The following is a 25329-nucleotide window of genomic DNA, read 5'->3' as shown; positions in this document are numbered from 1 at the left end:
TAGTAGGGGCTGCTCACAGAGGGGGTGCAGGGATAAAGGAGGGCTGGAAGGGTCCCCGGGTCCCATCCTCTTTCTGTCCCCAAGCAGTGACTTGACACCAGCAGCAGCAATAAATATCTTTTCTCCAAATATTTACACAGCTTAAATACCGACATAGAGAAAGGGGGAGATCTTTTTGCTTTGGCCCCATACTGCAGCCCAGCTCCCTGGCTCCTGTAGTGACCTTGCACCTGATGGCATCTTCAGCCCCCGAGGCTCAGGGAGAAGCAGCAGCTCCAGGGATGCTGGGTGACAAACAGACAAAGCAAAGCAAGCTGGGAGGGGGGAGAGGGTTCCACACACACGCACACACACGCACAGGGGGCAGCAGGGACCCAGGCCCCCCAGCTCCTGGCAGCCTAGGGTGGGTTGCTGAGCTCCTTAATGGCTTGCAGGATTCTCTTCATGTGGCCGACTTTGGTGATGCCCAGGTCCTGTGGGGAGGGAGAGAGGAGCTGCAAAGCCTTGCTCCCATGGGTGGAGCACAGGCATGATGCTGGTGAACCAAGGGCTGGGGTCAGCTCCCTCCCCACCATTGTGTCCCCACTGATAAGGGACAATGAGTTGAAGGAGGGAAGGGGACACGGTGCTCTCTTGTGCTGAGATCTAGGAGGTGGAAACAAGGGCTGTGGTACCTTCAGGTCTCTTCTCTCCAGCAGGATCAACTCTGAGCCCTGGATGTCGTGTCGGATAAAAATCTCTCTGTATTCCCCTAACCCAAGTGTTTCCAGCCAGGCAGCCACCTCCTCAGCACCCCACTTGTCCGCTAGAAGGGAGAAAAACCCCAGAAGTGGAGCAGGGCACCAGCACACAAGTGTGGCAGATGCTGTCCCTTGTTCCCTCCACCTCTTCATGGGGCTCTTTCACTTCTCTATGGAGTATCCAACCATCTCCCTTTGCCCCATCAGCCTCCCGTGGGGCTGAGCTCTACTGCAGCTCCTTCTCTCATCCCATTGTACGCGCAGCTCCTTTACCTGGGAGCGCACTGTTGCTCTTTTGCTTCTGTGCCTTGTCCTTCCTGGGCTTGGGGATGTTGAGGCGAAGTTTGAAGCTGCCCTTATTGGCACTGCTGGCACTCTCCTGCAAGAAACAGGGCTAAGCCCACCCTTACACCCAACACAGCCCCCCCCCCACCATTATGCACCCACCTCCTCGCTGGGGTGGGCGATGGGTCCCAGCCAGTGGATGTCCAGCAGCCGCTGCAGCTCCTGGCCTAATGCGCTTAGGGGACCTTGCAGTGCTTCTTCCTCCAGGGGTGAGTCCAGCTGTGGGGGACAGGGACCGTCCCCAGCCCCAGTGCCACCTGCTGGCGGGGGGGACACCTGGGCTGAAGGGCTCGGGGGGGTCCCCAGCCCCACACTCACCGCCTTCCCCTCCAGAAACGCTCTGGTCTCAGTATAGAGAGCTTTGATGCTCAGCACCACCTCCACAGCTGCGTTCCTGCTGAGAAACTGTGGGGACACAAAGGGTGAGCATGAAGCCAAGGGTCTGCTAGGATGGGGATTTGACTCCCCAGCCCTGCTCACCTCGGGGGTGCCGGCAGCTTTGTTGCAAAGCGCATCGCTCAGCGCCGAGGTGCTGGTATTGACGGCGTGTGCCAGCTCCTGCTCCACGCCTTTGTGTGCCTTGGCTGCCTCGCGGATCCTGCAGCAGGGATGGGATGGAACCAGAGCGTCCCTGTGTCCCCCCTCAGCCCCTCGCCCCCATCCTCACCTGGCAATGAGGGTCTCAGCCACGCGTGACAGCTGCTGCAGCAGGCTGCTCTCCTCCTCAGTCAGGTACTCCATGGACTGCTGTGAGCTGAGCCGTGGCCGTGCGGCCGTACGGTAGCTCTCCCCCTTCTGCTTGTCCTCCCAGGACTTCAAGGTGCTTTCAAACGCCTGCGGGAGCACAGAGGTCCCAGCCTGCTCACCCCCACAGCCCCACAGCCCATCCCGCAGGGCTCACCCGGTCCCTGGTCAGCATCTGTGCCCGGTTCTTGTGCTGGATCCGGATGATGCCGGGCGGTTGGATCCACGCTTCCCCATCCACCTGCACCGGGACACCCTCGTCCCCACGGATGGTGATCTTCACCACGCGGCACTGCGGGGCAGACAGGGCTGGCACCGGGGCTGGCAGAGAGTGGCACCCTGCAGGGCTCCCCCCATCCCTACCTGGGCGATGCGGTGGTGCTGCAGGTTGATGACCCGTGACACAGCCATCTGGATGCTGCCAAACACAGCCACCACCTCCAGCTTCTTGTCATCGAAGGACGGCGCGCCAAAGTTCTGCATGGGAACAGCCCCACCACGCTGGGCTCAGTGCCTCCTCCCCCAGTGATAGAGAGGGGTTCTGCCCTCCCCCCCACCCCCAACCCCGCAGCTCGCACTCACGTTGTCCTCCTTGGTGCCACCCCAAAAATTGATGCCCCCTGCGTAGCTGGGGATGTTGAGCACGGCGATGCCCTGCAGGCTGGGCAGCGAGATGGGTACCCCGTCGCACTGCAAGAGAGGGCTGAGCCTGGGGGCCACCCCACTGCCCCCACCCCAGCCCTGCTCCCAGCCCTGACCCCATACCTCCAGCTGCACCCGCTGCTCCAGGTTCTTGTAGGTGCGCTGCAGCAGCTCCTTGGTGCCCAGCACCCCGTACCACATCATGTTCTTGGTGCGGCTGCTGCGGGGTGCAGCGGGGGAGGTGAATGGCCACCGGCCTCACAGCATCCCAGTGATCCCACCCAACATCCCAGCAGTCTATCTCAGTATCCCAGTGGTCCTTCCCGTCATCTCGCTATCCTGGCATCCCAGTAATTTCTTCCAGCAACCCAGTGGTCCCTCCTAGCATCCTAATGGTCCCTTTCAGCAACCTTTTGGTCCATCCTGGCATCCCAGTGGTCTTTCCCCACTTCCCTTCCAGCATCCTGCTGGCTCTTCCCAGCATCCCAGTGATCCCTTCCAGCATCCCAGTGGCCTTTCCCAGCATCCTGCTATCCTTGTGATCCTTCCTGGCATCTTGACAGTGTCTTCCCAGCATCCTGGCAACCCAGTAGTCCTTTCCAGCATCCCAGTGATCCATCCCAGCAATCCCTCCCAGCATGGGCACCATGGAACTGGGCTGGGGGTTACACACACATCCCACATTTTTCCCAGCGGGGTCTCAGCCAACCTGCACTTCTTAGGGTGCTCATCCCTCTTGTTGTTGAACTCCAGTGAGATCTTGGCATCCAGGCCAATGCCAAAGTAGTTGTTCATGACACATTTCTCCGAGAAGTGCCTGAAAGCAGCGGGGCTGGCACCAGCATACAAAGCAAAAACCCAACGGAGCCCTGGAATGACCCCAAACTCACAGCACACCGGGATCCTCAGGGAATTGTAAGCTGCCAAAGGTGTCCGGCCGCTCCAGGAGGATGGATGAGGTGGCCGAGGTCACCGTCTCCCGCCGAGAGCCTGCAGGTTGGGTTGGAGGTGGCTGTGAGTGAGCCCACCCCACTGCTCCCCTCGAAGCCCTCCCTAAAAGATGCTGAGTGCCAAATGAGCGCCTTACAGAGCCGCTCCTCCTCCTTGTTGAGCTCCTCTGAGCTGTCCTTCTTGCTGGGAACCGCGGTGGCCTGATATGCTTGGGTCTGCTTGTTCTGCTCATCCACAGCTGGGGGGCAAACACAGCACAGTGGTGGGGCCAGAGCACCCCCCCCCCTGCATCCCAACAGCTGCCCCCAGCCCCGGGGCATCGCACCGGCCTGCCCCAGCCTTTGGATCACCCTGGAGATGGGATGATGCTCCTTTGGGATTGCACAGTGATGAACATTCAGAGGGGAAACTGAGGCACGGCCCCTCCCCGTGCCACCCCCTCACCTCTCTCAGCCTGCTCGATGATCTGCCGCAGGGCTTTCTTCAGGCTGTTGGCCCGCAGCATCAGCTGCTCCTTGGATTTGAAGATGCGGGGCACAGGGCTGGGGGCGAAGCCGCCCTTCTCCAGCTCCTTGGCATCGGTCGGGGTGCCCTGCGGGGTCCCCTCAGGGACCACGATGGCCTGAGCCTCCTCGGTCAGCTCCCTCACCAGCGAGTCCAGCTTCTCATTCAGCATGGCGCACTGTGGGGTGGCCGCGCACTCAGCCCTCTGCTTGGCACCCCAAGGCATGGGAACCCCAAGGGATGGGCACCCCAAATCCCATGCTGTTCTGGACACCCCATGTTTGCTTGGGTACCCAATTGTTTGAGCATCCCATGCTTGGCTGAGTACCCCAAATGCCTGGATGCCACGTGCTTACCTAGGCACCCCAAGTGCCCGGGTATCTCGTAGCTACCTGGGCGCCCCAAGTGCCTGGAAATCCTGAATATTTGGGCACCCCATGCTTTCCTGAGTACCCCAAGTGCTTGGGCACCCTTGAACACTTTGAGTGCCTGGGCACCATATGCTTACCTGGAAATCCTGTCTATTTGGGTTTGCAACCTAAGTGCCTGGGACCCTAAGAACTGGGCACTCCTATGGCATGCACACCCCCAGCAGCCCCCCACAACCCCCAAGCCCACCTTTCTGGCCATCAGCTCAGCCTCCTGTTTGTTCTCAGTTGCCCTCTTGTAGGCACGGCCAACTTCAGCCACGAAGTCATTGACGGTGCCACAGAGGAACCTGACAAGGGAAGCAATCAGGGAGTCATGGGACCAGTGGTGTCCTGGGGGGACCCATACCCAGCAGCCCAACCCCAGCAACCCCGTACTTTGCGGATGAAATCACCACTGAATGCTTGTCTGACTCCAGGATCTTGGCCAGGTGGAAGGCAACGGAGTCAGCGTAGTGGGAGATGTGGGCCTGGGGAGAGGACAGCTGGATGGGTGTCCCAAGCCAGGATGGGGACATGCCACTGTGTCCATCCCCTCAGTACAGGGACACACAGCAGTCTGAGCCCCGCCATACTCTTTCCATGCCATGTTGCCCCCTTTCCATAACACCCCCCATCCAACATCAGTTTCAGGATGGCAGGAAGTCCTCAGAAGTGCCCACCTGGATGTTGGAGTCTCCATCCTCCTCTTCCTTCAGGGCTGGTGGGGACTGCTTGGGGGCTTCGTAGGTCAGCACGCTCCACCTGTCAAGCACAGAGCAGGGATGCCACAATCCCCTGGCCCCATCTGTCATGCAGGGATGCCCAGATCTCCCCAGTGCTCACCGGTCCAGCATCTTGGTGGTGGCCCTCTCCAGCTTCTCCAGGATTTGCAGCAGCTGCGTATCATCATCACAGAGGCTGCCCCAGCCCAGCACCCGTGCCAGGTCATTACCAGTGCCCAGGGGCAGGACACCCAACTGACACTGCAGGACAGGGACGGGGTTCAGCCCTGCACCCACCCTGCAGGTACCCCACACCTCAGTGCTGCAGGGGACATCACCACAGGCACATCCCTGTTGTCCCCATGGGGTGAGGATGGGGAAGTGGAAGTCCCTCAGCCCAGTTTTCCCCACAGGATGAAGATGGGAGGTGGCAGCCCATTGTCCCCATCATTCCCATTGTCCCCGTCGTCCCCCTGCCACCACTCACTTGCTTGTGCAGCCCCAGAGCATCGATCTCAGACAGCACCCACCCCACGCTGCCATCGCCACCGCACACCAGGATGCGGAAAGTGGAGAACTTCTGGAAGAGGCGCAGCCTGGAAAAGGGGGCAGAGGGGGCTGTGGGGTCCCGCTGGGCTCCTGCAGGTGACACCACCTGCCAGCACTCACCCCAGGTGTGGGCCTCCATTCATGAGGTCAAAGACCTGGGCAGGGTTGAGGAACTGCTTGAACTTGCGCAGGAACTTGACGCCCTGGTTGTCCCCACTCTTGGAGTTGACGAAAGCCAGGAGGGGGCTGGAGCAGGAGGAGGGACAGGTGGCCTTCCAGAACCCTGTGAGGACACACGGACATGAGCGCTGTCCCCAGCCCTGAAGGGGGCTGCCCTGAAGATCAGAGGATGCTCTGACTGCATCCAGCCCTACAGGCAGGAGGAAGAGTAAGCAAGGGGTATGAGAATGGAGAGGGGTTGGAAAACGGGTTGGAGGAGGCAGAGTTGGGATGAGATAGAGATGGGGATGGGACAGTGATAAGGATGGAGAAGGTGACAAGGACGGGGATGGAAATGGGGAAGGAAAAGGGAATGGGATGTTGATGGGGTTGGACGGGATGGGATGGGATGGGATGGGATAGGATGGGAAAAGGCAGAGATGGGGTTGGAGATGGAATGAAGATGGGGTGGGATAAGATGGAGATGGAAAAGGAGACGTGATGGGGTTGGGAATGGAGAAGGAGAGGAGGATGAGACATAGATGGAATGGGATGGGATCAGATGGGGATGGGAAAAAGCATGGGCATGGAGATGGGGTTGGGGATGGAAGGGAGATGGTAAGGGATAGAGACAGAGATGGGAATGAGGATAGGAGTGGAGATGAGAGGAAGATGGGAATGAGGATGAAACGGAGATGGGGAAGGAGATGGGATGGGATGGGAAAGGGAATGGGGCCAGGGACAGGCGAGGCTGTGCCAGGGCAGCACACAGGCCAAGTTTAGTTCTTCCAGCACTGCCCCTGCAGGCACAGTGAGTCAGCGGGCTGGCTCCTGTCCTCAGGCTGCAACCACAGCAATGGGCACAGAGGGGTCCATCCCTCACTGCAGGGGCTGACCCAGCAGAACCAGGTGGGAATCCCCACCCAGATTTAGTGGCATGTGGTGGCCCTGGGGAACAGCCACTGCCAAAGGCTGCCATGTCCCCCCCAGCTCTGCAGATGACTCAGGGCGGCTGGCAGCCAGCAGCATGCTTTTAAAGAAATGAGATGGGGAATGCGATGTGCCCACAGCACAGGATGGAAGGGGCTGGCCCGCAGCCGGCTCAGGGACACCTCGGCCGCCCTATTCCCAGTCCCTGGGTTGGATGGAGCAGACACAGCTCTGAGGAGGGAGGAGAACCGCGTGACGGTTGCCCTGACAGCATCCCGATGAGTAACGAGCAGCAGATGAGCCACCGGCTGAGCGGAGCGGTGGAAATCATTAAAGAACACAAGAAGGAATATCCGGAGGAGAGGAACAGATTTTGCTTGGCTGAGGCCAGCTGGACCCCTCTGGATAGGGAAGCAGATAGGGCGAGGAAAGCGGTGTGGGAACATCCCTGGGTGGCATTCATTCTGGAACCTACTGATGGCACGGCCACGGTGCGTCCCCTCCAACTCACCATCCGAGTCGATGCTGTTCAGGGCGGTGGGGGGGATGATGGACACTTTGTACTGCCCCAGGGGGCACCTCTTGCCGAACTGCTCCTTGCAGGCACTGTGCACCTGGGGGCATTTGTGTTAGCTGAGGGACAACCCACAGCCTCACCATCCCCAGGGGATACAAGGGGGACAGATCCTTACAATGGCTTTGCACCAGAGGCACCTCCAGTCCTGCAGCCTCCGCACGCTGCCACAGGTCCGGTCGCAGACGGCACAGCGCGCGCTCACAGGCAGGTTCCCCTCCAGCCACTGGTGGGGCATGGCCACCTGCGGGCAGGGACAACTGTCAGTCACCACGTCACGCCCAGTGACGATGGCCCCGCACTGGGGATGCTCACCCCATCCTCATCCTCGATGATCTCGCTGCCGATGGACGCCAGCGTGGTCCACTTGCAGTTGTTGGTGGCTCTGACGGCGCAGCGCTTGTGCGCTTTGAACTTGCACACTTGTGGGGTTTGGAAGAGCAGTGAGGGGCGAGGACGGCCCCTAACCCCACCTTTCCCCCACCCCCATGGCCCAGGGGACCCCTGGGTGCCCACCTTCACAGGAGAGGCCGTGGGAGGTGACCCCTGAGAGCGCCTCGCGGCACACGTTGCAGAAGGTGGGTCTGGCATGGGAGCAGGCGTACCAGTTGTGCATGCCCGAGAAGTGTTCCATGTTGAACTGCGTGGCCTGTGGGGCACAGCCCAGCTGCAGCCCCGGTGACTCCCCGACCCCCCCCCACATCCCAGCGGCCCTTCCCAGCATCCCGCCATCCCAGCGGTCCTTCCCGACAACACAACATCCCTGCAGTCCTTCCCAGCATCCCGCTATTTCAGCATCCCAGCGTCTCACAGTCCCTTTGGTCCACCCCAGCATCCCGATATCCCAATAGACCCTCCCAGTATCCCATCGTCCTGGCACTGCCAGCCCTGGGGACCCACTCCCTGACCCCACAGCCATCACACCTCGTGGATTTCCCACTTCTGCACTGACTTCAGGGCCCCGATCCAGTCCTCCATCTCTTTACGGTTCTCGGCACATAGGATGAGCTTGCGGAACGGCGTGATCACCTGCGACGAGCCACAGTGCCACAGCCCATTGCAAGGCCACCCCACAGAGAGCCAAACCCCACGGCAACCCACCTGAACCCCATGGCAGCCAACCCAAACCCCACGGCAGCCCACCCAAACCCCACAGAAAGCCTCCGCCTCACTGTGAAGCTGTTGTTAATGTTCTTGGTGCTGGTCTCAGCCACGCTGGCGTCAGACAGATCCACCTCATCAAAGATCAGGGACTGTGGGAACAAAGCAGGGCTCAATACTGCTGCAAACCCAAACCCAGCTCAGTGGGGGCTCAGAACCCCCCCCAGCCCACCTTAGCATCCTTGGCATAATAGAGCGTCCGGCCCCGCAGCTTGAAGTATCTCCGCTTCCACCTCTGGAAGGAGCTTGTCTGTTTCAGCAGCAGCCCCTCCTTCACACTCTTCTGTGGGGACATGGGGACATCAGCTCCCAGGAGCCCCCACCAAGTGATACAGGATGGCAGTAATGATCATGAGGACAGGAGGATGCATGGTGATGATGAGGGAACATTGGAGAATCCTGATGGTGACAGTATGGGGGTGCAGGGGACTTGGGATGGTGATGGAGGGACATGGGGTGTCATGGTGATGTGAGGAGAGGGGCATGGGGGGATCCTGCTGGTGAGGAGCAGGGAGACATGGGGGGCTTTATGATGGGAAGGAACGTTGGGGTGTGGGAAGTTGTAATGGTGAGGAGTAGGAGATACAGGGAGATGTTGGGGGGCTCCTGGTGGGGGGAGAAGTAAGGGGACACGGTGAGCTCCTAATAATGAGGAGCATGGCACATGGGCACCTCCTGGTGGTGATGCGCAGGGGGATGCAGGGGGGCTCCGGGTGGGAAGGAGTGGGGGGGGAGCGGGGGGGATCCCGATGCTCGGAAGCAGGGGTTGCAGCGTGGTGCAGGCACAGCGGGGTCGGAGCCAGCACTGCAGCCCAGCTCGGCGTGGCCGGGGGCCAGGCGGGCAGCACGATCCTGCAGGGCGGGTGCCAGCACCGCAGCGGGAGCAGCTCTGAGCGATGCAGGGCTTGGGCAGGATGTGACCCGGCTACTCAACCCGAAAAGCAGAGCACTTTCCATCCCCACCCCCACGTCAAAACACCCCAAATCGGAGCAAAAAGCCCCAAAAGAAAGAGGAGGAGAGGCGGCTCGGCACGCATCACAGCACCAACCTGCATCTCACCAGCATCACCCCATGGGAACGCAGAGGGATCCGCTGGGTCTGACCCCGCACCACCAGAACGCCAGGAGGGTTGGGGCTGTGGGCGGCTGCAAACCTTATCAGCTGTGCAACACGACGGGCCCTTCCGGGCTCAGCCTCAGCCGTGCACCCCAACGATGTGCCCTGCAGCCCTGCAGCCCCCAAACCCCGGCGCTGTGGGAACCCTTGCAAGGTTTCAGTGCCGGTGCATGAAAAGGGGCTGCAGAATTAATGGGGGATGGCGATGCAGTGTGTGCAGAACGGAAAGTGTGTCGGGGTGAGGCACCCCACAGACATCCGGCTGCTGGCACTGGGCTATCTTGGTGGCCCAGCACTGCCACTCTGTCCCTTGTACATCCCTGCAGGCTGGGAGCAGTGTGGGGCACTGGGGCTCGGCTGGGCTCTGGTGCTGGTGGTATCCCGTGAACCTGAGATGATTTCCCTGTGGGCTGACCAATGGAGTCCCCAGTGGGGGATCAGGATGTCTCTATGGGGGGAACTCACAGCACGCAGGGGACCCCAAAGTGTACAGGAGGACTGCAAAGCATACAGGGGATGTCATGATCCCAAAGAACACTGGGGAACCCAAAGTATGTGGGGCAGCCCCAAAGAACACAAGGGACCTCATGGCATGCAGAAGGACCCCAAAGCACATCGTGGCACCCCAAAGCACATAGGGGGACCCCGAAGCACATAAGGGGGCCCCAAGGTATCCAGGTGACCTCGGAGCATGCAGGGGGACTCCAAAGCATGCAGAAGACCCCAAGGCATAAGGGGGACTGCAAATCATATAGAGGGTCCCCAAAGCATGCAGCTGACTTAAGAGCATGCAGAGGACCCCAAAGGGCACGGGGGACCGAAGGGCCCGCAAGCGACCCCCTAAAGAACACAGGGGACCCCAAAGCACAAAGAGGGACCCCCAAAGTGAGCAGGGGCACATAGGACTGCCTCAAGCACACAGGGGGACCCCAAAGCACACCGGCAGCTGCCAGCAGCTCTCAGAGACGATTTGCAGCCCAGCATCTCAGCGGTGACACTTCTCAGCCCAGCGTCACCAGTGTTGTCCCCTGGGTTACTCCAGCAGGTGACACCCCAGGACTGCTCTGCCAGTGGTGGGGGATGTTCCCACCCCCGGTTTCCCATTGATGCCCACAGCTTTCCAGGGAACCGGCAGCCCTCAGCCCCAGTGAGGAGGAGGAGGAGGGGGTGGCAGCAACCCCCCTCCTGCACTGGGGCCATTCAGCCCTGCAGGGGCACCTGCGCCTGGCAGCTGTCATTGTCACTGAGCACAATGGCCTCAACGCCTCCGCGCCAGGGCCGGCACAAAGCGCCCCATGGGGAGCCCCGCAATTACAGCCCACGATTGGGGTGTGGGGGACGGGGGGCTGGGATGGATGGGGGTGGGGTTGGGGCTTTGGCATTTGGGGTGCGCATTGATGGGGGGGGATGGACGCAGCACATATGGGGATGGGATGTCCGCCCTGTCCTGTCCCCAGGAGAGACATCAGCACCATATGGGGGCACGCTGAACCCCAAGAGGTGGGGTGGGGACCCTAAAACCTCAGTAGCCCCCCATTATCAGCAGCAGGGATGGTTGAGGAAACCCAAAAATAGGTCTCCTCGCCGCTAAACCAGGCATCTCTCGGGAACCACTGGGTTCTCCCTTATTAACTCTGTGCTAATTAGGACTGTGGGGTGCTGCCCCCCCATATGGCTGCATGGGGGCCACACTGGATGCCATACGTGCTCCCTTTCCAGCACTGCCTCCTGCATGGTGAAGTGCTGGATGCTGCCACCCAGCCTGGGGGACAAGGGGACCCCACAACACCACCAATGCACAGCACAGCACAGAGCCAGCGATCCCAAACAGCACCGGGGGCTCTGCCACCCCCAGACCCAAATCGGCCTCCTGTCCCCATAGCAGCACCCCATATTTCTATAGGACCTACCAAACCGTCACGCCGCACACAAGCTGCCAACCCATAACCACGGCGGGGAGGAAATAAAACAAAGATTTGGGGTTGGGGCTGACAGGAGGTGGGGGTCCCCTCACCTTGCTCCGCATCTGCCCCGAGGTGGACACCTTCCGGATGAGTTTGTGGGTGCTGCCCTCCTGCTCGCCCTCGCTGTCTGACGATTCCTCACCGCCCGCCTCGGGGGACACAGGGGACAGCTTGTCCGAGTCCAGGGATGACACGGATTCCCGTGCCTGCCGCAGGAACAGGTCGCCGGCCACCAGCTTCTCAGCCATCTTCGGGGGGAAGGGGGGGACAGCCCTGAGGTGGGGAGATGGAGCCCTGAAATGGGGCACAGAGCCCCCGCGAGGTGGGAATCCATGGGGACGGTGCCATTGGGGTGCACAACTTCTCCCATTCCCTTGTTTTGGTGCCCCATTGCTTGGTGCCCCCGCTCCTACCCGGTGCCATTGGGTGCTGCCCCCCCCCGTGGGTGCCTGTCCCTGGGGTGTGATGGGGGGGAAGAGGGGGCTCTCCCGCCTCAGGAAGGGATGAGAAGCATCCAGGGTGGGATGGGGGCTCCCCATATGGAGTGTGTGTGGGGGAGGGGGGGGGGGGCACCCACCTGGCTGCACCACGGGGCACCCACTGCAGCCCCCCGCCTCCCCTACATGCTCTGCCTCCTCCCCTCCGAGCACCAAGCGTGGGCTGCCGATTTATGATGGGATGGGGAGAGCGGGGAGGGTGGGGGGGGGAACCAAAGCAGCAGCACCGCAGTGCAGCCCCCCCACCGCTCTCCCCCCTCTCAATCCAACCGCAGATCCGCGCACCCGAACCATCCCCCCCCCACCCCCTCTCACCTCCCCCCCATTTAAAAACCCACGGCACGCACCTTTGCAGCCCGCAGCCGCCGCCGATGCCGATGCCGGTGCAAGGACGCCGTGCACCCCCCGGTCCCCCCCCCCCCAGCACGACGCCTCTGCACGGCAGCCCCGGCCCTGCCCCTGCGCTGCAAGCCCCAGCCTGCACCGGCTGCCGCTCTGCCGCTCTGCTGCGCTGCGCTGCGCCGCGCGCGGGCGGCCCACGCGCGGCCCCGAGCACGCGCGCACACGCAGCGCCGCGCACATGCGTGTGCACCGCCCACGTGGAGCGGGGAGCGTGGAGTTGGGGAGGCGGAGGGGGACGCGCGTGGGAACGCAGCCCACGCGTGCGCGAGGGGAGCAGGTGAGAGCGCGGGGATCCGCAGCCACCCACGCGTGCACGGGAGCGGGGAGCACGGAGAGGTGCCGGGCACGTGCGTGTGCATCCATTCACCTGTGCGTGCACGCTCGTGCATGCGTTCATGTGTGAGCGCGCACGCGTATGTGCATCCGTTCACCTGGGTGTGTGCGCACGCGTGTGCATCCGTTCACTTTTCTCCCCGCGTGTGCCCCCACGCGATCGGCTGTATGTCCGTGCGGATGCTCGCACGCGTGTCCACGCACCCACCCGCGTGTGCTCGCTCACACCTATGGCCGTGCACTGTGTTCACCTGCGCTCTGAGCCCCTGCTCACCTGCGCTCACCCACGCGTGCCCAGCCTCCCAACCCCCGTGTTTCCGCCCCACGCACCGCCCCACGCGTGACATCTCCCCGCGGATGCCACCCAGCGGCCGGCGCTGCCCTCCCTCGCAGCGTGGGGACACCGAGACCCCCGAGCCCACCTCGACTCTCCACTCCCCCACCCCCTCGGGGCCGCCGTCCCCAGCTCAGCCCGGTGACACTGGGGACATCTGGGGACGTAGTGACAAAACACGCAGGACACCCTGGGACAGTTGTGCAGCAGCTGCTGCTCCTTTAGTGTGACAGGCACCAGGGCACCGTGTCCCCTCTCTGGGGGGACAGCACTCTTTGGTCCTAGCAGTGACCCCGTGCACGGCACCCCAAAATGTCCCCACGTCCCCCCTCCTGCAGAACCCCTGTGCAAAATGAGCGCGGAGGGGACAGACAGACAGTAGAGACAGATGGAGGCAGAGGGACTAAGTGCTGTTTGGGGACAGCGCGGCACAGGCAGATTTAGGGACGGGAGCCCTGTTTTGTCCTTGGGGGGGTTTTTTCCCCACGTCCTTCCCTTCCGGTGCGGGTGACATTGCTGCTTAGTGTCCCCGTGGGCAATGGGGACACAGAACCGAGGGACCAGGGCCATTGTTCCCAACACAATGGGGAGGAAGAGGAGGCCACATTCCTCTGCCTCCGGACAGACCAGACGGACTCACGGAACCGGACAGAACAGATGGACGGGAGGACAGAGGGCTTAACCCTTTGAGGCACGGGGTTGAAGGCACACGGTGGGATGGGGGACATCACATCCCATTTGTCAAATAGTCGGCCTGGAGAATAAATATGTGAAAAAATAAACGAGATGGATGGATGGATGGGTGGGTGGGGGGTGGGTGGGTGGATGGATGGATGGATGGATGGATGGATGGATGGATGAACGGATGGATGAACGGATGGATGGATGGACAGGGCTAGCAGCTGGTAGGTGCCTGGCCGAGGCTCTCCCGCAGGCAGCGCAGCTGCTCCTGCCCCAGCTTGATCTTCTCATCCAGCTCGCGCTGCTCGGCCGTCAGCGCCGACTTCATCTTGACGAAGTGCCGGTAGTCCTGCAGCTGCTCGGGGGGCAGATAGCGGGCCACCATGGCACCCACCGCCTCCTCCCTCCGCCCCACGTGCTCCCGCAGCTCCTTGGCGTCCTCCAGCTGCGCCGCCAGCAGCCGCTGCTTCTCCCGCAGGGCCACCTACAGACGACACCCAAAACATGAACCCCACGGCCCCGCTGCAGCCCGACCCCATACGCCGCCGCCGTTCCCATTGCACACCTTATCCTCGGAGGCGGCGTGCGGCCCCAGAGCGCTCAGCGCGTTCTCCACCCGCGCCAGGCGGCCCGAAAGGGACAGCAGCAGGTTGACCACCTTGTCCAGGTCCCCCACAAAGAGGCGGTACTTGTCGAACTCGGCCGGCGTGCAGAGCGCCTGCAGGCGGGCTGCCACCTCTTCTCCCAGCACCCCGTTGGCGCTGATGTCCTCCTGCAGTCCCCGCTGTGCCTCCCGCAGCACCGCCAGCTTGCGGCTCAGGCTCTCCACCAGCTGCAGCTGTCAGGGGGACGGGGACAGATGGGTTTGGGGACCAACACTGGGAAGCAGGGATGCCGGCACGTGGATGGAGTCATGCAGGCAGCACTCTTGCATAGAGCAGGGATGCAGCAAGCATTACTGCATGGATGGAAGCATGCAGCCAGCATCTTTGTACAGATGGAGACATGCAGCTGGCATCGCTGCGTGGATGAAGGCATGCAGCCAGAATCTGAGCATAGATGAAGAGCAGCCTTGCAGAGTGAAGGGATGCAACCAACATCCTTGCACAGATCTTTGCACCCTGCAGCCAGCATTCCTGTGTGAATGGAGCAGTGCAGCCAGCATCCTCCACCGAGAAACCCTCATCCCCATTACCTTTTTCTCCACCAGCTCCCGCTCCAACTCCTCCTCCTCCTCTGAGCTTCCCTCCACCACCTCCGGCAGCTCCTTCACTTTGCCCAGCAGCTCAGCTTTGCCATAATATGCTGCATAGGAGGGGGGGCTACCGGCGGCCCCAGGAGGGGGTGAGATGGGCTCGAAGCCCTGCCTGTGGGCACAAGGACTCAGTGATGGGGACACCACCATCCCCATGCACCCAGGAGACAAGGGCTGCCAATCCCTACCTGTCCTGTGGCTCCTGGTGCCAATCCTGCTGGATCCGCTCCCTCCACGCCTGGCGATCCCCTGCTGCCAGCAGCTCACCCATGACAGTGGCAGTGGTGACCGGAGAGGACACCAAGATGCCGGCCAAGGAGCGGTCTCTGCCCGCCACGTCCCACAGCAACTCCTCCGAATTCATGCGACGGGGTTGGGGTCGCCCTCCCCGGGCGTTGGACCCCTCGGGGCTGCGGGAATGGGGTCTCCCCGGGGTGCCCATGGGGCTGGGGGTGGGCAGGGGGCACTGGCTGGACCAGCCCCGGCCCCGGCTGAGCCTTTGGGGGGGGTCCTCCTGCTCCCAGGGGTCCTTCGATATTGAGCACTCCTCCCTGTGGGAATAGAAGAAAAACCGTTCAGAGCAGAAGCTGTGGAGCAAGATAAACAGCATGAGAACCAAGGACACCTCTAGAAGAAGAAAGAACGTCTCACGGCTCTGATTGGATAAGCACCTGTGTGAACGGTTGAAGAGTGTTTTGTAGAATGCTCTGCTGACATGGAAAGGTGGATGGGAAAGTTGTAGGGGTGGATGGGAAAGCTAGAAAACTTGTGAACGTATGTAAGTGATGTGAGAACTTGTAATAAACAATTTGGATCATTCACATCTGAGTCCGTGCATCAGACGCTGCACCTCCCTGACCCTGTGGACACAGTGGTGGGGACATCATTGCATGGGGACATGCAGGGAGGGGACAGAGAGTTCAGGGACCCCCTCCCCATCTGCAAACCCCCCCACAAGGGAACCCCCTGCATCTCACTCAGGCCAAGTGATGGAGATGCTGACACCATCCTCCAAAGGACAGTGTGGTCCCCAATCCCCAAAAGTGAGGAGGTGGCCCTGGGGTCCCCACAGCGCCCACCTGCACAGCTCAGCTTCGGGTTCCGGCGTCCCACGGGGGCGGGCAGGGGGGGTCTCAGCAGCGAGGCTGCGCGTCCGCTGCCGCACGGCTTCGGCAATGCTACGGGATGGTGGTGGGACCGTGCCAGATCCGGAGCCGTTTTTGGGATGCTGTGATGCTCGGCGCAACCTGTACTGCTCCCAGTTGGGTGGAGGCGGGCGGGGGGGTGGGGGACCCTTTTTTTTGGGTAAACTCGGAACCTCCGATTGCACCCGGAGGAAGTCTTTGCGGGCACGGGGGCTGGAAGGCTCCAGGTTGAGGTGGCTCTCGGAGAAGGCTCGGCCTCGCAGCGGGCGGTGCAGAGGCTCTGGGGGGGGCTCAGGGGAGCGGGGCGGCCGCTCGCCATCCCAGGACAGGTCGTGCGTGGACGTGGTGCGGTAGCAGGGCGGCCACTCGGGCTCAGAGCTCTCAAAGCAGGGCCGGAAGGGGCCGAGCCGCTGGAAGCCCGGTTTGTAGTGGGTGAGCTCGCTAGGGAGAAAAGCATCAAGAAGTCACCCCTCGATCGTGCCCACCCCTTTGCATGCATGGTGGTGTATGCAGCCCCCCAAACCCCACATTGGCTCACCCAATGGACTGGCTGGTTTTTCTGCTTATCGCTGGTGGTTCCCACTCCTCCAGGGGAAATTCCTGCGTGGGGATGGAGAGACGGCAGGAATCAAGTAGGATCCAGCAAGCCGGGACCCGATGCTCAACCCCAAATCCCCAAAGCACGGCTCACTCACCGGCATAAAGGCCTTTCGAGGTGCCCAGGCGCTGCTCTCATCCCGTGGCATGCAGCAGCAGTCGGGGCAGCGTGCCCATGGGTGGCAGCGGTAGGCATGGCCACGGGGCAGCAGCGCCGGGCACATCTCCCCGGTGCAGTAGCGGCAAGGTTCGTGCATCCCAGGGGGAGCCCCATAGGGATAGGGGCAGCCCCGCAGATACTCCAGCTCGCCATGCCTCGGTAGCACTTTGTAGTAGGGCTGCTGCTCCCGGCAGCACTCACTGTAGGGTCCAGATACGCGGCGAGCGTCGCGGTGCTCAGCGGTTGGAAAAGGGTCAGGCTCAGCCGCTTTTTGGGGTTTTCCATGCCAGGCGGGTGTGGGGCGGCTGCTCTCCTCGAAGAATCTGCGGCGGTCAGCAAAGGGCAGGAGGACGGCTTCCTCTGCACCCTGGTGCTCACGGGGACTGGGCGAGCGCCGCGGCTGCAGCTTGCGCTCCGGAGACCAACGCCAGCGGCCCCGGCTGGGTGCCACCCGTTCAACTTCGGGGCCTGGCAGCATGTCCCCCACGCAGCTCCTGCCGTCCTCGCTGGGCGCAGGGCTGGGTGAGCCCTCTGTGGGTTCCTCCGCCTCCTCCACCGGCTCCTCGCCCCGGGGTTGCGCTCCGGGTCCCCGGCTCTTTTGCAGCTGCGCTTTGCGCCGCTGGATCTCGTTACGCAGGTTGGTGGCGAAGCGTTCGCTGCGGCGCCGAAAGTGAGCTGAGCGGTTTGGGGGACCCCCACCACGCCGACCCCCTGCCCGCTGCTCCTCAGCCAGGCCCTCGGTGCTGGGCGCGGGGCTGAGCCCACCCGGCCCGCGGGGCTCGGCGTGCAGCGGGGATGTGGTCCAGCGGTGGTTATCAGGTGCTGGGGACGCAGGCGATGCCCGCCCGCTGCCGGTGCTCACATGGAGGGCGCGGAGCTGGGAGGCAAGCAGCTGCTCGGGCGCGCTGTGACGATGGCCTTGCAGAGGGGACAGCAGCACGGTGTCCCCCGCTGTGTCCATCCCTGCATCCGGCACACGGTGCGTGCTGCTCTCCGGGTAGGACCGATCCCCGCCGTCCCCAGCGCAGCGGTCAGGGTGGGAGCTCAGCATGTAGTACTGATCGGCGGAGAGGTGCTCCCTGGGGGGACACGTTGTCGGCATCCTCCCGCTGCTCCCCTCGCCGTCCTTGTCCCGCTGGCACAGGAAAGTGTCGGAGATCCACCTCCCCTGGGCGTGCAGAGGGGCGGCGGGCACCGACACGCGGCGGCGGTCCGTGCTGCTGGCTGGGGATGCCCGCAGGCTGTCCCTGCGCACCGGGGGCTGCGGGGGCACGGAGTGCCGAGCGGCGTGCCGCGTTTCTGCTCCTTCAGCACCTGTCTGCAGGTAGCGTGGGTCTGGGGGCTTGCAGGGACCCTCAGGGCCGGCGGCGTCCTCAGGGCGCAGGGATAAGGCGCAGTCTGAGGTGTTGGAGCTGGCTGAGAAGGAGCTGTAGGCTGAGTCCCGCTTGTTGTGGTGCTCAACAGGTGATGGGGTGCCCTCGTAGTAAGCGTGGCCGGGCTGATCCAGGCTCTCCATGCTCCCGATGGAGCTGCTCCGGTCCGTGCTGCAGTGCCGGGACAGCGGGTTCCACTGCAGGGACAGCTCGCTGCCGGCAGCGTCACAGTGCCGTCAGTGTCCCCGAAAGGGAGCACACAACCCACAGATTCAGGTCAGCACAACAGCTGCCCAGGGGACATGGGGAATGCGTGGCACCGGGACTCGTCACCTCCTGGCTGCCTCCGGCACAGCCACCACCCCTTCCTGCCAGCAGTAAACAGGGCAGTGGCGAACCCACAGTGTGGGGCAGCCTGGGGACCCCCCCCCCATTCTCCCCCTAGTCGGGACCCCTCCATGTTTTCTCACCTGACATCACAACCCGAGGGCCAGGAGAGGCTGAAGGCATCGGGGGGGCAGTGCATGGCCGGGGCGTCGGGGCGGATTTCGGCAAGCTTGGCCATGTGCCAGGAATGGGGCCGGAGGACGGGCACGCTCCTCCTTGCCAAGAGCAACAGCGGGAGAGGACAAGAATGGGGAGGAAGCCGGGCCGAGGAACCGGGGCTGAAGTCACTTCCTATGGGGTTTCCTGCCCACCCCCCCACCCCCAGGCCAGCGCCCATCTAAGGGGGACAGCAGTGATGGGGGGGACCACAGGGGTCCCAGGTATGGCACACAGGGTTCTGGCACAGGGCACGGCTGAGCATTCTCCTCCCAACCCAGAACAAGCTCAACCCTCTTGGCTTCAGCTGCTGGACCCTGTTGAAGGGACAACGGGGACACCTCTGTGCCCCTCATCCCAGTCCCTCCTAAGTGTTCCCATATGGATAGAAGGGGTGATGCCACTCCCTGCACCCCACAAATGCCATCTGCCAACCCCAGCATCCATAGGGCTGTCCCATCCCCAGGGCTTGGCATGAAGGGAATGGGTTCTGAGGGGAGGGCACGGGGGTCCCTTACCCCACCCCTTGGCACCCTCAAACTCACCATGGATGAGGCTGCACCCCAGTGGCGGCACGACCCAGGACCCTCTGTGCCCCCCAGCATTGCAGCCCGGCTGGGAGCAGCCGGCAGAATGGCTGCAGGGGGGGCTGGGGGGGCCAGCACTGCCTCTCCTTCCTTCCCCAGGCAAGCAGGAAGGGAGAGCTTGGAGATACCGCCCAGAGAGGGGGCGGTGAGCAAGGGACACCAGGCTGGGATCTGCCCACCCCACTGAGGGACCAGGAGTGATGCTAGGGGTGACCCCACACCCAGATCCCCCTCCCAATCCCTGTGCCAACCTGCGGACGATCATCTTGAGGGTGCGGTAAGAGCCCTTGATGAGGATGAGGGCTTCCTGGCGGGAGCCGTACAGGGGGGTCCCGCTGATGTTCACCAGCTCATCGCCGGGCTGCAGCCTCCGGGACAGTGCTGCCTTCCCCCCATCCTCCACCTGGGTGAGAGACAGGCATCAGGGCAGCACCATCCCAAAAGCCGCCCCCCACACCCCGATGGTGCCTTCAGCCCGAGCACCATGCTGTGAATGCAAGGGATCCGCGGTGTCCGCCCCAGTCACATGAAATTCTGAGCTAAGAAAGGGCAGAGGGAAAGGAGGAGGGGGAAGAAAAATGTCCCGTCCCAGCAGATTCCCCTGCGGGCGCGGGCAGCACAAGGGCTCTTTGTGCCCGTCACCCATAGGGGCTTCATTTCCAGCTCAGTAAGGATGCTGCTCTGCTGCCCGCCTGCTGGCTTAAGGGGAAAACAGCCAGCACGGGACTCTGCACCCTTTCCTGGAGGGCTCCACGGGGACCCCAAAGCCACCTATGGGGTGACACGCCACTGCCAGCCGCCCACCCTGCCTGCGGGCTCCCCACCCTGCCCGGCAGAGGAACGGGCTCTGCGCACAGCGCCCTCAGCACCCGCCTGGGTGGCTGCCAGCCCCACTGCCGGGGGCCCCCCGCCGCTCCCCGGCACCCCCAGGGGCAGAGCTGGGGGACCAACAGGCAGCGCAGCGCTCGCGCAGCCGGGCAGCCGAACCGCAGCGTTCACTCTGGTCCCTAATGGTGGCACCAAGTTGGCCGGTGTGAATACCTGCTGGAAGCCACGCCGAGCCCACCGCAGGACAGGACCCACACAGCGGGTCCCCCTCCATCCTTCCTCCAGCATGGGGGCCCGGGGCCCCCCATTCTGCCGGCACGCACGCCCCTCGGCCGGCTGCGGGCGCCCCGGGGGACCCTCACTGAATGCACAGAGCGCTGGAACAAGCCCCCTTTGTCTGCACTGCACACGCGGCGGTGGCGGGGGCCGGCACGGCGAGGACCCCCCCTCTCGATTCCCGCAGTGGCAGGACGCGTCCCCGCGGTCCCCATCCCAGACTCGGGGCACAGTGGCTCTCAGCCCCGGGGTGACACCCCTGGGGCACAGGGCAGGGACAGGAGCCACTTTTCCAGCTCCCCCGGCCAGACCACGCTGCAGCGGGGCGGGATGGCCCTGGGTACATTGGGAGGGACAAACTGGGGGGGCACGAGCGAAGGGGACGGGGCTGACCCCCTGCCATGCATTTGGGGTGTCCCATGGGTGCTGCACGACTCCCGCGGGGGCAATGCCAACCGATCCCAAAAAAGCGGGGACAGCAACAGAGCGAGGGACAATTGCAGGGTGGGGGGGTCAGGAGAAGGGGAGCGCAGCTGCCACCGCCCCCGCGACAAACCCCGATCTCCAGCGCGGACCCTTGGCGGATGGGCCAGGAGCGGGGTCGGAGGGACCCCAACTTCCCCCAAAGTCCCATCTCGAGGATATGGAGGCAGCATAGCGGGGACACGGGTGCCCCCCCGTCCCGGCATCGCCTTCCTTGGGGTGGAGGGGTGCGGGGGCGGCCGCCCCCCCGCCAGCCCAACGGATGTGCCGGAGGAATTTCCTCCCGCTCCCTGCGCTCCGCCCTCCCTGCCCCCGGGGGGAGCCCTGGGAAGCGGGGAAAGGGAGTTGTAGGGGAGAGGGGGGGGGAGACGGGACCACCGATCTTACCTTGGAGACGATGAGGGGCTCGCCGTGCTCCAGCCCCCCCCGCAGCGTGAAGCCCCAGGGCGCGCCGCCCTGAAGCTGCACATGCACCAACTGCACGGCCCCGGGCCGGCCCTCGGCCCGCTCCATGGCCGCTACCGCCCCATCCCGGCACGGCTCGGCACGGCTCGGCACGGCGAAGGAAATGACACCCCCCACCCCCCCGCCCGCCTGGCTGGGGCGGAGCGCAGCCAGCCCCGCCCGGCACGGCTCGGCACGGCTCGGAGCCGTCCGCTGCGCTGGGATAGGAGCGGTGCGACCCGGAGCGTCCCGCTAGAACAAGGAGGGCTGGCACGGCACGGCTCGGACATACACAAGGCACATCGCGATTGGCACAGTTTGGTTTGGCACAACGTGGCACAGCTTAGCCCTCCGTGGCACGGTTCAGCCCCGCGTGGCACAGTTTGGCACGGCTGAGCGCAGTTTGGCGCAGCGCGCAAGCAAGCTTGGCGCGCTGGACTTGGCACGGCTCAGCACAGTTTGCCTTGGCACGGCTCAGCTCGCAGCCTGTGCTGGACACCGAGGGGCTCAACCCGCCGCGTCCCACCCAGTGTCACCCGTTACCACGCCTGGGAGGGGACGGGTGACGCAACGCCGTCTGGCCCCCGCCCTGTCCCCCGGGACGTCACCCCACGTCACCCCGGCAGCTCTGACTCATTGCCTCTTTGCCAGAACGGCTGCTGCAGCAGCGCCGAGCTGTCCCTACGCCAATGGGATTTGGGACACCCCACCCACCCAGATGTCCCCACTGTCCCTGTGTGCCACTGCTGGCAGCCCCCATCCTGTATCCCTCCTTGCCCTCTCCGTCCCACCACGTGGAGCCCACTTTGGGCAATATGTCCTACCAGGATGGCATGAGTGTCACTGGGCTTGGGGTGGTGTCCCCCATAAGGCTGTGCCTCAGGTGACCCCGCAGGTGACACAGCTGAGCCTGGTGACAGCGCAGTTACCACCTGGCTGTGCTCTGTGCTGCTGGGTTCTGGGTCCCTATATCCACCTATGTGCCACCACCCCTGGGCTCAGGGACGTCACCCCACCTCCCAGCAGGGGAAACTGAGGCACACAGCCCCTATGAGCCCCCCAGGCTGGGCAGAACTGTGCTGAGCCCACCCACCTCCTCCAGCCTGACCCCTCAGAGAGCTGGCACTGAGGAGGGAGAACTTAGATGTGGTTCTCAGGGGGCTCCTGCCCCTTTAAGCCCTAATTAGGACCATGCCTTTAAAAAGTCCCATGGGCCCCAGCCCTCTTACCCTGCTGGACCAGGCCGGTGAGGAGCAGGTGGGCTGAGCAAGCTGGTCCTCCCACCACCCCACTGCACCCCTTCCCCACCCCTGCACTTTTAAGCTCCCCTCCCATTGCCAGGTTTTTGTCCAGCTGGCTTTGCCCCCTGCTTTGGGGGATTTGGGTTTTAGCCCTGATATTGCACTCTTTTTGCAGAGCCCTCCCCCTTCATCCCTTTTCTCTTTGTGCTGAGCTGAATCCTCTGGCATGGGTGCTGTAGCGTGACAGCACCCTGGGACCTCTTTCTGCTTTACCTCTGGGGGGAACACATGAAGTATGAGCGCAGTGCTCCCCTAATTCTGCTGTCACCTCACCCCCTATCACCCACTATGGCTTTGCTCCGGCCCTTCACCGCCCTCCTCTTCCTCACTGTGCTGCTTTCCTGGGCTGCGAGCCAGACCCCACCCTTGCCCCTCTTGCAAGCTCTGCGGGCACAAGCGCCAGGTAGCCAGGGCTGGAAGGGGGGGCTGCCAATGGGCAGCCCCTGCGCTACATGCTGGAGCTGTACCGGCGTGCTGCTGACCATGAGGGGAGGCCCCGGCGTGGCCGCAGTCTGAGCACCAACACCGTGCGCCTGGTGCAGGCGGCTTCCCGTGGGGGACAGCCCTGGGCAGGTAAGGTGGTGGCAATGGGTGATGTGGTGTGTGGAGCTGGTGGGGTTGTTTTGAGTCCTGGAGTCTCTGCTTGGGTCTGTGCTGTGCCCTGGTGGGGCAGCGCTTGGTTGTGAGATTCACCCTTGGCTTGGGGATAGTGCTGCTTCTTGGGTCTGTGATGTGCCCTGTGTGATGGCACTTGGTCATGGGGTCACACTTGGCTTGAAGTCATTGTTCTGTCGTTCCTTGGGTCCTCCTGATGTCCTGTGAATAGTTTCCCCTTGGCTTGGTGGTGCTGTCTCTGCTTATGTCCTCACTGCACCCTTTTGAAGCAGTGCTGGGATCCCCTCTATGGCTTGGAGATGTTCTGTGTGGTCCTCTCTGTGCCTCGTGGAACACTTGGCAATGGGGTCCCCTTTGGTTTGGGGACACTGTTTCTGCTTGGGTCCTTGTCTGTGGAGCATTTGGTCATGGGATCTCTCCTTAATTGGAGACACTGTCTTGGGGACAACAAGAACAAGGGCATCACTTGGTACTCGTGCTGCGAGCACTGCTGGCTCTCCACTCCCACTGCAGTGCTGGCACAGGAGATGGAACCCCTCCCAGCTTTCTTTGCCAAGGGCCCCAACACCCATTCTGCACAGTGAGGCGGGACGAGGCGATGCTTCAAGCCTGGCTGCCCCAGAAGGGAGCTGACAGCTGCTTTCCTCTGCAGGTCGCTGGTACATGCAGCCCCTCACCTACCACCTGGGAGCCCAGCCTGAAGCTGAGCACCTTCTCCGTGTCACCGTGGCCTACCCTCAGAGCCTGCCACTGCCCCGCGGCCGCCTCCTGTGTGCCGTGGAGCTGCTGCCTGCTGCCAAAGCCCCGGCGGTCCTGCTCAGCTCCACCGCCCCATCCCTCCACGGCTGGACCGAAGCAGACATCACCCCCTATTTATCCCCAGCAAATAGCAGCTCAGGAGGGATGCTGACCCTGCGGCACATCTGCGTGCGAGCCGGCCGAGCCACCGCAGCCAACCCAGCATCCCCTGCAGACCCTTTCCTCCTCCTCTTCCTCAATGACACCCGCAGTGGGACGCTACTGGAGCCTCGGCGCAGCCGGCGTGAAGCAGGGACGCTTCTCCACGACCTGCCCAGCAACCTGCAGGATGCTGGAGGGGACAAAAGCGATTGCTCCCTGCGCTCCTTCCCTGTCAGCTTTGCCCAGTTGGGTTGGGACCATTGGATCATCGCTCCCCATCGCTACAACCCACGTTACTGTAAAGGAGTGTGCCCACGGCTCCTCCGCAATGGCTACCATGCGCCCAACCACGCCGTGGTGCAGAACTTGGTCCACCAGCTGGTGGATGCCAGCGTCCCCCGACCCTCCTGCGTCCCCTACCGCTACAGCCCCATCAGCGTCCTGATGATCCAGCATGATGGCAGCATCCTCTACAAGGAGTATGAGAACATGATCGCAGAGTCCTGCACCTGTCGGTAACCTGTGCCCGGAGCTGGATTCTTTTTGGATATATTTTGATGCTTGGTGGGGTGGTTTTTGGTGGTTTTTGTTTTTTTTTTTTGATGGGGAGGGGTTTGTCTCCACTCTGGTGCGATGCTCTGAGGGAAAGTTTTACAGTTTTATGGAAAACTTATATAGAAAAATACGTAGGATTTTAAAGGTGGGAGCCTGCCCTTAGCATCCCTCTGTCCCGCACTGCTGTCTACTTGGGGGCTGGAGCATGAAGCTGGTGGAGAGCGTGTCTCCATGCTGTCACCTGCACCCATAGGACTCAGTCCCATGCACCCCAAGCCATCTTGTCCCTGTGTATTTTGGGGGTTCCCCCTGTTGCAGCCCCAATCCTGGCTTTCCTTGGGATGGCTATGGAAACTGGTGGGACGTGGGGATGGCAGTGTCACCCCGTTGCCTTTCCTGCTGTTCCATGTGGGCTGGGCTCTGCTCTGAACCTGTCCTTGTTCCCAGAGGTGCTTCCCAGGCCCACAGCCTGGCTTTCCTCTATTTATTGCTGACTGTATTAATAAAT

At 62.8% G+C, this 25329-nt stretch overlaps 3 protein-coding genes across 11 annotated transcripts; 1 reads left to right on the top strand and 2 right to left on the bottom strand.

Annotated features, from left to right (window-relative positions):
- Window positions 1-6: 6 nt before the first annotated feature.
- DGKK (diacylglycerol kinase kappa) lies at window positions 7-12541 on the bottom strand. Of its 5 annotated transcripts, none has more exons than XM_090150466.1 (29): window positions 12357-12541; window positions 11563-11760; window positions 8604-8714; window positions 8443-8523; window positions 8195-8299; window positions 7787-7919; window positions 7586-7692; window positions 7389-7514; window positions 7208-7310; window positions 5728-5890; window positions 5546-5654; window positions 5180-5319; window positions 5017-5098; window positions 4733-4824; window positions 4545-4644; window positions 3867-4104; window positions 3559-3660; window positions 3362-3461; window positions 3181-3288; window positions 2595-2691; window positions 2412-2519; window positions 2193-2306; window positions 1987-2121; window positions 1753-1919; window positions 1566-1683; window positions 1188-1490; window positions 1014-1119; window positions 675-805; window positions 8-473 (listed from the first exon to the last, which is right to left on the bottom strand). In XM_090150466.1, exons 2-29 carry the CDS (start codon window positions 11758-11760, stop codon window positions 399-401), a joined length of 3552 nt encoding a protein of 1183 aa, XP_090006592.1. In that variant the 5' UTR covers window positions 12357-12541; the 3' UTR covers window positions 8-398. The 5 variants fall into 5 exon arrangements, with proteins under 5 accessions (XP_090006593.1, XP_090006592.1, XP_031449933.1 ...); XM_031594073.2 differs by lacking the exon at window positions 12357-12541 and having other exon boundaries at window positions 1188-1304; window positions 1404-1490; window positions 11563-11803; XM_090150467.1 differs by lacking the exon at window positions 12357-12541 and having other exon boundaries at window positions 7-473; window positions 2595-2688; window positions 11563-11805.
- Window positions 12542-13272: 731 nt separating this feature from the next.
- Window positions 13273-21584, bottom strand: SHROOM4 (shroom family member 4). 5 transcript variants are annotated; one of them, XM_090150464.1, is made up of 10 exons: window positions 21394-21584; window positions 19671-19822; window positions 18760-18891; window positions 16855-18502; window positions 16698-16759; window positions 16094-16600; window positions 15203-15565; window positions 14955-15081; window positions 14325-14597; window positions 13273-14243 (listed from the first exon to the last, which is right to left on the bottom strand). In XM_090150464.1, the coding sequence occupies exons 1-10, from the start codon at window positions 21517-21519 to the stop codon at window positions 13974-13976; spliced, it is 3660 nt and encodes a 1219-aa protein (XP_090006590.1). In that variant the 5' UTR covers window positions 21520-21584; the 3' UTR covers window positions 13273-13973. The 5 variants fall into 5 exon arrangements, with proteins under 5 accessions (XP_090006590.1, XP_031449929.2, XP_031449928.2 ...); XM_031594069.2 differs by having other exon boundaries at window positions 14955-15126; window positions 16855-18460; XM_031594068.2 differs by having other exon boundaries at window positions 14955-15126; window positions 21394-21583.
- A 1091-nt stretch (window positions 21585-22675) lies between these two features.
- BMP15 (bone morphogenetic protein 15) lies at window positions 22676-25305 on the top strand. The gene is given in 3 exon segments (XM_031594085.2): window positions 22676-23169; window positions 23172-23324; window positions 24019-25305. Coding segments are annotated over 3 exon segments (1110 nt in total). The 5' UTR covers window positions 22676-22979; the 3' UTR covers window positions 24786-25305.
- The last annotated feature ends 24 nt before the right edge of the window (window positions 25306-25329 follow it).

This window comes from Phasianus colchicus, chromosome 14, assembly GCF_987193195.1.
Source record: "Phasianus colchicus chromosome 14, bPhaCol1.hap1.1, whole genome shotgun sequence".
Lineage (NCBI taxonomy): Eukaryota > Metazoa > Chordata > Aves > Galliformes > Phasianidae > Phasianus > Phasianus colchicus.
Note: the sequence above shows the minus strand (reverse complement) of the source record. Positions and strands in the feature narration are given on the sequence as shown.

Excerpts from the sequence above, each read along its gene's own strand:
- DGKK (XM_090150466.1), bottom strand. The coding sequence starts at position 11,760 with ATGGCTGAGAAGCTGGTGGCCGGCGACCTGTTCCTGCGGCAGGCACGG. Across the intron at positions 8,300-8,442 it reads ACATTAACAACAGCTTCACA|GTGATCACGCCGTTCCGCAA; the intron begins GTGAGGCGGAGG and ends GGCTCGTCGCAG. Across the intron at positions 2,520-2,594 it reads AGCAGCGGGTGCAGCTGGAG|TGCGACGGGGTACCCATCTC; the intron begins GTATGGGGTCAG and ends CCTCTCTTGCAG.
- SHROOM4 (XM_031594068.2), bottom strand. The coding sequence starts at position 21,519 with ATGGAGCGGGCCGAGGGCCGGCCCGGGGCCGTGCAGTTGGTGCATGTG. Across the intron at positions 14,598-14,954 it reads GGGAGCTGGTGGAGAAAAAG|CTGCAGCTGGTGGAGAGCCT; the intron begins GTAATGGGGATG and ends TCCCCCTGACAG. Across the intron at positions 14,244-14,324 it reads ACGCCGCCTCCGAGGATAAG|GTGGCCCTGCGGGAGAAGCA; the intron begins GTGTGCAATGGG and ends TGTCGTCTGTAG.